The sequence below is a fragment of the Schistocerca nitens genome, chromosome 9, assembly GCF_023898315.1.
Source record: "Schistocerca nitens isolate TAMUIC-IGC-003100 chromosome 9, iqSchNite1.1, whole genome shotgun sequence".
Taxonomy (NCBI): Eukaryota; Metazoa; Arthropoda; class Insecta; order Orthoptera; family Acrididae; genus Schistocerca; species Schistocerca nitens.
Genome location: NC_064622.1, coordinates 517023962 through 517035525, shown reverse-complemented (window position 1 = coordinate 517035525; position 11564 = coordinate 517023962). Strand labels below are relative to the sequence as shown.

Sequence of the window (11564 nt, the reverse complement as noted above, 5' to 3'; positions counted from 1 at the left end):
TCGATTACTAATAATTTTGTTAAGTCAGCTGTAGAGGTTAATATGGCCATTCCTTTTCTTACAGCGTTTTTGAAACCTATCTCCTGGTCTGGATATTCATTGGATAAATACCCCGCATATTCACATCGAAGAGTTACTGCTGCACTGTGAATCTCTTTGTTGTAAGCAGTATTTAGATAATGGAATACAGAAATCTTGGGTAAATACAAATTTTTTGTAAATGGTTAACACCATGCATATTCTCAAATCCGATTTTTAACTGTGCGAGAATACTTCCAAAACAGCCATTAAAAACAGTCGTTCCGAAATACATTTTTTGATCCACTGCCCGCTTGCCCTAACACAATTAATCAAAATGTATTTTCGCTTTTCAAATAATTTTATTTTCAAATTGTGGTGAAATGTCCTACTCCTCTGCCAAAGATATCGCTGATGGTAATGTTTCTTCAAAACTGTTTTGAGAGCAAGATAAATTATTAGCTGCATTCTGCACAAGAGAACACGCTTTGTCAAATTCTATATTTCCTGACTCCATAGTTTGAGATAACGATTAGTACATTCTACACTCTTTCATTGCGGCACTAATTGAAAACGAATTCAAATTTCTTTAATTGGTTTTCAAGACAACAGCTTGTCCTCCTTCTTCCCTTTTGTAAGATAAGAATATCATTTTTCTCAGGTCCGTGAGTGCCTCGACATGATTATAACGAACGTCTGTAACGGACTGGTATGTCGAATCAAAGCGTGTTGGACAAAGTTTATTTAAGGTATAACAAGGTACCAAAAGTTCACGTCTTTTAATACTGTGACTCAGGAACATATGAAATGTTTACCCATGGTCATAAAAGGACCTGACTTCTTGAATTCCACATGCAGCACTGTAAAGTATTAGAATCAATTATGCGCTCCACATTACACATATCATGCAGTTCTTTGACTTTGTTGAGGTCTCGTGTAAACATACACTCCTGGAAATGGAAAAAAGAACACATTGACACCGGTGTGTCAGACCCACCATACTTGCTCCGGACACTGCGAGAGGGCTGTACAAGCAATGATCACATGCACGGCACAGCGGACACACCAGGAACCGCGGTGTTGGCCGTCGAATGGCGCTAGCTGCGCAGCATTTTCGCACCGCCGCCGTCAGTGTCAGCCAGTTTGCCGTGGCATACGGAGCTCCATCGCAGTCTTTAACACTGGTAGCATGCCGCGACAGCGTGGACGTGAACCGTATGTGCAGTTGACGGACTTTGAGCGAGGGCGTATAGTGGGCATGCGGGAGGCCGGGTGGACGTACCGCCGAATTGCTCAACATGTGGGGCGTGAGGTCTCCACAGTACATCGATGTTGTCGCCAGTGGTCGGCGGAAGGTGCACGTGCCCGTCGACCTGGGACCGGACCGCAGCGACGCACGGATGCACGCCAAGACCGTAGGATCCTACGCAGTGCCGTAGGGGACCGCACCGCCACTTCCCAGCAAATTAGGGACACTGTTGCTCCTGGGGTATCGGCGAGGACCATTCGCAACCGTCTCCATGAAGCTGGGCTACGGTCCCGCACACCGTTAGGCCGTCTTCCGCTCACGCCCCAACATCGTGCAGCCCGCCTCCAGTGGTGTCGCGACAGGCGTGAATGGAGGGACGAATGGAGACGTGTCGTCTTCAGCGATGAGAGTCGCTTCTGCCTTGGTGCCAATGATGGTCGTATGCGTGTTTGGCGCCGTGCAGGTGAGCGCCACAATCAGGACTGCATACGACCGAGGCACACAGGGCCAACACCCGGCATCATGGTGTGGGGAGCGATCTCCTACACTGGCCGTACACCACTGGTGATCGTCGAGGGGACACTGAATAGTGCACGGTACATCCAAACCGTCATCGAACCCATCGTTCTACCATTCCTAGACCGGCAAGGGAACGTGCTGTTCCAACAGGACAATGCACGTCCGCATGTATCCCGTGCCACCCAACGTGCTCTAGAAGGTGTAAGTCAACTACCCTGGCCAGCAAGATCTCCGGATCTGTCCCCCATTGAGCATGTTTGGGACTGGATGAAGCGTCGTCTCACGCGGTCTGCACGTCCAGCACGAACGCTGGTCCAACTGAGGCGCCAGGTGGAAATGGCATGGCAAGCCGTTCCACAGGACTACATCCAGCATCTCTACGATCGTCTCCATGGGAGAATAGCAGCCTGCATTGCTGCGAAAGGTGGATATACACTGTACTAGTGCCGACATTGTGCATGCTCTGTTGCCTGTGTCTATGTGCCTGTGGTTCTGTCAGTGTGATCATGTGATGTATCTGACCCCAGGAATGTGTCAATAAAGTTTCCCCTTCCTGGGACAATGAATTCACGGTGTTCTTATTTCAATTTCCAGGAGTGTATTTGTATGTGGATGACATAGTGGCATAAGCGTCAGCCAGCCGCGGTGGCCAAGCGGTTCTAGGCGCTTCAGTCCGGAACCGCGTGACCGCTACGGTCGCAGGTTCGAATCCTGCCTCGGGCATGGATGTGTGTGTGTCCTTAGGTTAGTTAGGTTTAAGTAGTTCTACGTTCTAGGGCCCATAACGTATAGCCTATGGGTATACTGCTGCTAAACAAGGGTTTAACGCTAGGGCCTGCAAGAGTTGAATGCGCGCTGCCCGGAACGTAATGCGACGACAGGAAAGCAGATAAAGTGTTATTATTATTGTTAAGATTAAAAACGAATATAAAATACTTAAAGTATATAAAAATATAAATGCAAAAACATTTATAAGATAAATAGTTAAGTCGAATGTTTCATAGAATCGATCAATGTTGCGTTTTAAGATTGAGTAAAGAAAGCTTGTCCTTGGTTTGCAGCACGCGGCTCGGTCGTCACGCAAGAGCAGAGGTTATTAAGGTTGGTGGGTAAGTCCGTAACGTTTTTCTTTTCCATGTTGGTATTCCGTTTACTACTGTATATTACCTAAGTGATTTTTTTTATTGTAGTTCACTATTAGTATTTGAGTTTACACGCCGTCATTTTGAGATAGTGAGTGGAAATGTGACCGCTAGAAAATGGAGTGCCCAGTGGAGAAATCGGAAGCCAAAATCACAAAAATCATCGGGTGGGCAAATGTGAGTCTCTGCTTGCTCGTCATCAATTAACTCGTCAGTAAAACCGACCATTCCTATCTTGTATCGTTACTGGCCAGAAGAAATGGTCTCTTTATTCTAAGGAAAAGAAAGGGATTTTTGAGTCCAAACAAAGCACCAACTGCACGCACCAAGACCTGAACGCACCCAAAAAAGATAACGTTATGCATCTGGTGGAACAGCGACTGTGTGGTTGTACTACAAATAGTTTCCTCAAAGTTTCCAAGGCGTAATGATCACCGCTGACATCTGTTGTCAACAAGTGGGACGTCTTGCAGACGCAACTCAAGAACAACGAAAAGGAGACTGCGTGAAGAGTTCGTGACGGCTGTACGACGTGACACTGGTACGGAGAGGGGATGTGTTGACATTTGCAAGGAGACCGGGACACTGTAGGCAGTGGCAGTGTGTTCCAGAAGTAGGACACACCGGACTGTCTCCCGCCACCTGGGACGTGTCCTGGGGAAGGCCAGGGCCCGTTTCCAGCACAAACTTCCCTGTCCCTGCGGCAGTCTCGATTTCTTTGAATAAAAATCTACTCACAGTCTTCTTGAGGAGCTTCAGTGGTAGGAATATACGACTGTAAGCCAGTGCCTGTTTTCTTGGAGCTTGTTGATTGTATTGAACAGGACTTGAGTGTATTCCCTAAATTTATATTTACACAGTCAACAGACAAAGTAATTGCTTTCCAGCGATTGGCTGCCAATTATTACGTTTCAGTTTTCTTGGAAATTTCGTAACTCGTTTATCCCAGTTTAACTTTATATAAAGGCCGGAGTAAAGCTGGTTCTGTTTGATGGTGACAGAAAACAAAAATTATCTTTGGCATCTTTCGGCATGCCGCAGCCCCTTACGCAGTCCGTATCTGAAACATTTCTGAGACGTACTTGTAACTGGAATACAGCCATGTAGTTTAGGATCTAAGAGCAAACACTTCAGAGATGTGAAATAGCCATTAAATGTGTTTGAAGAATGAAGTTTTAGACTGGAGTCTCCCTTTGAAATGCAGAGCAGTTGTTTTTCAGGGGATGAAAAGTAGCATGACGGTCGCGTTACGAGCTTCAAAGCGGTCTGTATGTTTATTGTACGCGATGGTGTCTTGATACGCTTAGTGTTCTATAAATTGATGTGTTGGCAGAAGAGTCAACACCGTGTTGCTAGAGGAGGCCGAAATGCACGCATTGAAGCTCACGCAGACTGGCGTGAGGTCTGGAACAAGGTAACGTAATTATAGTAGCCAAAAATAGTACATAGCTTCTGGAAAACTTAACTTTAATCCATAATTGGAGAACATCGCTCTTGATGATACATAATTACAATCTCAACATAAACTGGTAATGGCGCCTTGCTAGGTCGTAGCAAATGACGTAGCTGAAGGCTATGCTAACTATCGTCTCGGCAAATGAGAGCGTATTTGTCAGTATAGCATCGCTAGCAAAGTCGGCTGTACAACTGGGGCGAGTGCTAGGAAGTCTCTCTAGATCTGCCGTGTGGCAGCGCTCGGTCTGCAATCACTGACAGTGGCGACACGCGGGTCCGACGTATACTAATCGACCGCGGCCGATTTAAAGGCTACCACCTAGCAAGTGTGGTGTCTGGCGGTGACACCACATTCCTCCCCCGCAAATCGGCGTACGGTTGTGTTATAAGGCTTCCTCCCGCCGTGGGGAGGACCCCATGTTGACGTATGCGACGAGGTGGGGAGCCTAACAACAGGCGAGGCTGTGCCACCCGCACCCTGCCATTCGGTCCGACGGGAGCTAGGAAACGCCTGAAAACCTAGTCCAGGGTGCACGCCAACATGCGGTGTATGCGCCCGCAGAGAGACAGGAGGGGCCGAACGGTCGACCTTCATCGGGGCGGGGCAGCCGACGGGCGAAGACGACATCTGGTCCGGAGCGGGCAAGAGTTCCATGTCGGAGGACAGCTGGTCACGGGAAGCGATCGGCGGCGCGTGACCCAGGGAGGCGCCCGGCGGTTGCAGGGACGCGTCTACTGCGGGCGGCGCCGGCGAGAGAACAGGCGGCGGCGGCGGCGGCGCGTCGCCATGGGACAAAATGGAAGGCAGCTTCGGTAACACCTGGGGATGATGCGAGCCAGTAGATGGGTCCCCAGGGCGCTGACCGGACGGCACCGTCGCTGAAAGCAGACGGGGAGCGGCAGAACCCAGGCGACGACAGAGGCGCAGCTGATTGAGATGCCGACGCACCTCACCAGAGGCCCCCATAACCAGATACATAGCGCGGCCGAGGCAGCGAACAATGCGCCCTGCGAGCCAACGCCGTGAACCTCGATAGTTGCGATAGTATACAACGTCGCCTGAGGCAAAAGCAGGTATCTGCCGCTGCACAGGTACCTGATGCGGCGGATGTAGCAAAGACATCAAGGTTCGATGAGGACGATCGTGGAGCAACTCAGCCGGAGAGCGACCATCTCGGGGCTGAGAGCGATACGAGGACAAAAAGAGCAATAACGCGTCCTGCCGAGAATGCGACTCTTTCAACTTCAACATCTGTGACTTGAAAGTCCGGACCAATCGTTCAGCGGCGCCGTTTGACCGAGGCGAAACGGCGCGGACGTCAGATGTTGAATACCATTGGCCCTGCAGAATGACTGAAATTCGGCGGACATAAATTGTGGGCCATTGTCGGAAACAATAGTCGGGGAAGACCTTCAATACAAAAGATAGCGGATAACGCTTGGATGGTGGCAGATGACGTCGTGGAAGACATCCGGACAACAAAAGGAAAATTACTGAATGAATCTACCACAACCAACCATCGAGCATTCCAGAATGGACCAGCAAAATCGATGTGTAAGCGTTGCCAAGGGGAAGTGGCTTTCGGCCATGCAAAGAATTTCCGCGGTAGTGCGGACTGTTGTTCGGCACACGCCATGCAAGAAGAGCACATATTCGTAACCGCAGCATCGATTCCGAACCAAGTACAGTGCTGACGAGCAAGTTGTTTCTTTCTCACTATACCCCAATGTCCTTGGTGGAGAAGCCGTAAGACAGAGGACTGTAACGAACGTGGGACCACGACTCGGGACTGATCATTATCAGAACGCAACAGCAAAACACCACGTCGAACAAAAAGTCTCTCCTTGTGACCAAAAAATCGGCGAACCAACGGATCCTCGATCCGTGACATTTACAAGGGCCATTGAGTAGCAACAAAACGCAAAACGGTAGCAAGGACAGGGTCAGCAGCTGTGGCTGTAGCTACACGACGAAAATCAATCGGAAACGATTCGACCACGTCATCGGTTTCCGCATCAATGAACATGCAAGCAAGTTCGCAAGAATCGAATGCTCTACCCTCAGCAACTGGCAAACGGGACAACGCATCGGCGTTTCCGTGCTTAGCAGTGGACCGATACAAGATATCGTAGCGGTACTGCGAGAGGAAAATAGACCAGCGAATGAATTTCTGCGCTGTACGTGGAGGTACAGGCTTGTTCGGATGAAACAGCGATGTCAAAGGTTTGTGGTCTGTGATGATGGTAAAGTGACGACCATACAAGAAATCATGAAACTTTGTAACACCAAATACGAGAGCCAAGGCTTTTTTCTCGATCTGTGAATAATTTCTTTGCGCAGACGAGAGCAATTTGGACGCAAAGGCAATAGGGCGATCGTGTGAACCATCTTTGTGCGCAAGCACAGCACCGATCCCGAAATCCGATGCATCTACCATCAACAAAAGGGGTTAATGGGGATCGAATGGCGTAAGGCAAGTATTGGAAAGCAACGCCGATTTCAACTGGCGAAAGGCGCGTTCGCATTCCGCCGTCCAGACGAACGGAACACCTTTACGGCGTAAGCGTTGAAGCGGAGCTGAAATGGAAGAGGCATGTGGCACACAACTGTTTTAGTAATTGATTTTTTCCAGCACACTCTGTAGCTGCTTCAAATTCTGCGGCGAAGGCAAGTCTTGAATGGCACGGAGGTGCTCCGGACTCGGATGTATGCCTTGGGCATTGAGTACATGTCCCAAATAGGGTAAGTCACGAGCAAAAAACACACATTTGTCCTTCCGCAAGCGAAGACCATTTTGTCGCAAGACCTGAAATAATGTTCAGAGATTGGCTAAATGTTCTTCTTCAGTCTTTCCGGAGATCACAATATCGACCAGATAATTCGCTGCAGTAGGGACCGACGCACAAACAGTTTGCAGATATTGCTGAAACAATGCAGGGGCGGATGCACACCCGAATGGCAGTCTTTTGAATCGATACAAACCAAGATGCGTGTTAACCACCAAGACGCGCTGGGATTCGTCGTCCACTGGTATTTGCAAGTACGCATCTGCTATGTCCAACTTCGAAAAATATTCACCCGGGCACAGTTTCTCAAAAAGATCTTCCAGGCGGGGTAAAGCATAAGTTGCAATCACTAATTGTGGATTCACTGTAGCTTTGAAGTCCACACAAAGTCTCAATTTTCCGGAAGGTTTTGGCAATATTACTAAGGGTGAGGCCCAGAGAGAAGCCTGCACACGTTCAAGTACACCTTGTGATTCCAAATCGTGTAATGTTCTTGCGACCTCATCACGCAATGCGTGGGGAACATTGCGCGCTCTGAATAATTTCGGTTGCGCGTTTACTTTCAGTTCCTAATGAGCTTTATAGTTCTTACCGCAACCAAGGCCCGGTGCAAAAATGGCTGCAAATTCTTCACAGAGACGAGAAACACTGGCTGAAGGCACAGTCTGGTTCACTGAGAGGACCTGATTGGCTATAGACAAGTTAAACAACTGAAATAAATCTAAACCAAACAAGTTCACTGCAGAAGAAGAACGAAGTACGTAAAATGACACTAGTTTTGTTTGTCCCTTGTATGTTGCAAGAAGGCTGCACTGTCCTAACACAGAGATGGCTTGTCCTGATTAACTATTTAACTTAACATTTGCGGCACGCAACGGAGGTGTGCCCATTTGTTTGTACGTGTCTTTATTGATCAATGAAATTGCAGCTCCGGTATCGAGCTGGAATGGTATCACGTTGCCATGAATGTCCAAGTCTACAAAAAGTTTATTGTCCTGCTGACGACGAGAGCGACTGTCTCGTGCAACGTGAACTGACACTGGTACAGAATCACTTGCCACTTGACGGGATTTCCGTCGATGTCGACGCATACTATTTGTGGGACGAACACAGCCACTGTTAGAGAGAGCGGCACTGGGCGGAGTGGAATTAACTACATGAATGTCCATGGGCGAAGGTTCACGAGCCTGAGTATTCTTGGTTCGATTCCGATTCCGGCGCGAAGCAAAGGGCCTGGAATGGATGCGAGTGTCCGATCTGAGCTTTTTCTGGCAAACACTCTGAACATGTCCTTTTTTATTACAGAAAAAGCAAATAGCTTGGCGTGACGGGCAATTATCACGCGAATGTCTAGTTGCAGACCGCGGACATGATTTAAGAACTGTATTTGCTTGCTTCCGTGGCACAGGTAGCGGAGAGCTGGGCGGCAGCTGCGTGGACGGGCGCGAGGGCTGTTTACTGTTCCATGCAGCTCGCCTGGTGGGCCGGTTAATGTGACACACGGCTGGCGAAGTTTCAAATGATTCCTGAGCAAAGTCAAGTGTGTCTTGCCTATCCAATATGGCCATCACTTGTTGAAGGGAGGGATTGACTAGTTTCAAAATCTGTTCCCTTATACGAACATCAGAAACGTTCTGTGCAATTGCATCATGCACCATAGTATCTGAATAAGGGAGTGCACATTTACACTCAAAAGCACAATCCCTAGTAAGGCCTTGCAAAGTGGCAACCCACTCCCGATTAGTTTGACCGGCTGTACGTTTTGTACGAAAGAAAGTATACCTTTTTGGAACTACATTGACCGATTCTTTGAAATATGCATGTAATGCAGAGAAAATTTCTTCGTAGGACACAGTTGGTACGTCGCGTCGGGGAAACAATTTCACTATCACACGGTAGGTGGACACTCCTACACAAGAAAGCAAAAAAGGCTGCTGCTCAATACCTTGAATTCTGTAGGCGGCGAGATGGAATCCAAATTGGCGTGACCACTCTGTCCAGCTTTCCAGTGCAGCATCAAAAGGACGGTGCAACTTCGTGTTGTGGCTGCGGTAGCGGTGGAGCGGCGGCCGCCGCATCGTTTTGCATTGCACGTTGACCCTGGACGAGCTGTCCAAGGGCATCCAATAAGGCCTGCGTCTGCTGATTCTGCAATCGATAAAATTCGGACAGTACATCTGGAGATTGTGGCGAAGCCATGACACAAGTAATTTAAGCAAGTATAAAGAATAAGACCGTTTTTACACTCGTCGCCATGTGATGTTTTGGCCGAAGAGCCAACACCGTGTTGCTAGAGGAGGCCGAAATGCACGCGTTTAAGCTCACGCAGACTGGCGTGAGGTCTGGAACAATTAAAGGAGTTGAGTGTACTAAATAAAGTAAGGAGTTGTTTGAATACTTAACTTTAATCCACAATTGGAGAACATCGCTCTTGTTGATACATGAATTATAATCTCAATATAAACTGGTAATGGCGCCTTGCTAGGTCGTAGCAAATGACGTAGCTGAAGGCTATGCTAACTATCGTCTCGGCAAATGAGAGCGTAGTTTGTCAGTATAGCATCGCTAGCAAAGTCGTCTGTACAACTGGGGCGAGTGCTAGGAAGTCTCTCTAGACCTGCCGTGTGGCGGCGCTCGGTCTGCAATCACTGACAGTGGCGACACGCGGGTCCGACGTATATTAGCGGACCGCGGCCGATTTAAAGGCTACCACCTAGCAAGTGTGGTGTCTGGCGGTGATATCACATAAATGTGCTTCAAAACTTTGAACACAACGAAAAAATTAAGTTTACAAGAACATTCGACATTCGAATAGCTTCCATGCAATGATATGGACACTCGGATGGCGAATAGCGAGAATCCGATGTACAGTGCGAAAGTATTAATCATATGGGTTCGAAGGAATAAGCGTGTCAATAATTTTCACAACGTTTTCACTATGAAAATATATGTCTGTTTTCAGGAGAAACACTCAGTGAGTGATTCTGCAGTTAGATCAAGTTGCCATACTACTTTCTAGCTTGTAAAGAGTTGCACAGCTTCGTTGATTTTCGGGTTATGTTGGCAGTGTGGAAACTCAGCTACAGCTAAAACTTATGCACCTTTGGCGTGACGTTTCCGTGATCAGTTGCACAGCAAAATTAGTCTCGCAGACTATTTTTCAAGTCCGCAGCATCGCAGCTGCGATCATAACAGCTGCGGAGTATAACAGAGGGCATTACAAAAAGAGATGAACTGATTCAGATACTATGATATCTTATAGTTTTACGTAATATCATTGGAAAGCCTTGTGACATCAAGAAACTTTCCAGGGTTTCCAGAGGCAGAAAAGGAACAGAAAAGGAAATACTAAGTGCAGCAGACGACAACGAACATATCTTTACTAAATGTCGTGGTCACGCTTATGACGCTTATGGTTCAAATGGCTCTGAGCACTATGGGACTTAACATCTGAGGTCATCAGTCCCCTAGTGTGGAGCTGCCAGATTGGCCTATGATTCCTGAAATGGGGCAGCAGCTTTTTCGGTAGTTGCAGTTGTTGGATGACTGACTGATCTAGCCCTGTAGCATCAACCAAAACAGCATTCTTGCGCTGCTACTGCGCACGGCTGAAGCCAAGGGGAAATTACAGTTATTTTTCACGAGTGCATGCAGCTCTACTTTATAGGTAAATGATGATGGTATCTTCTTGGGTAAAATATTCCGGGGCTAAAATAGTCCATGTCTGGATCTCCGGGCATAGGCTACTCAGGAAAATGTCATCAGCAGAAATAAAATTGGCAGTCTATGGGTTGGAGCGTGAAATGTTAGGTCCGTTGATCGGGTAGGGAGGCTAGGGGATTTAAAAGTGGAAACTGGTAGGCTGAAGGCAGGTACACTGCCTATTAGTGAAGCTTAGGAATGCGGGTAATTGTCTGAACAGTATAGTCAACGTTTTGTGGTAGCCAAGGCAGACACCTAGCCAACACCCACCACAGTAGTGCAAGCGGTATATGACCACTAAATTTGGAGATGATGATGATGAGATTGAAAGCATGCACGATCAGATAAAAGAAATTGATCGCATAGCTACCGGAGATGGACGTTTATCTATGATGAGGGACTGTAATTCGGTAATAGGAAGAGGAAGTGAAGGAAAGAAATAGGAAAACATCGCCCGGAAGAATGAAATGAACAGGAACTCCACTGGCAGAATTTTGCACAGAGCATAATTTAATCATTGCTAATACTTGGCTTCAGAACTATGAAAGAAGGTTCTATACATGCAAGAGCAAAAAAAAAACCTAGAAGAAATTTACAAAAGGAATTAAACTTTATAGAAAAGGAATAAAAGCTTTGAGATTTTCCAACGACACTGTTATTCTCTCAAAGGTAACAGCTGAATGGAGTGGATC

At 47.5% G+C, this 11564-nt stretch overlaps 1 protein-coding gene across 1 annotated transcript in view; it reads right to left on the bottom strand.

Annotated features, from left to right (window-relative positions):
* Positions 1-406: 406 nt before the first annotated feature.
* Positions 407-11564, bottom strand: part of LOC126204388 (uncharacterized) — a 78172-nt gene continuing 67014 nt past the window's right edge. The window contains exon 4 of the mRNA XM_049938759.1: positions 407-487. Within this exon, the coding sequence (XP_049794716.1) occupies positions 407-487 (81 nt within the window). The remainder of the gene's footprint in view (positions 488-11564) is intronic.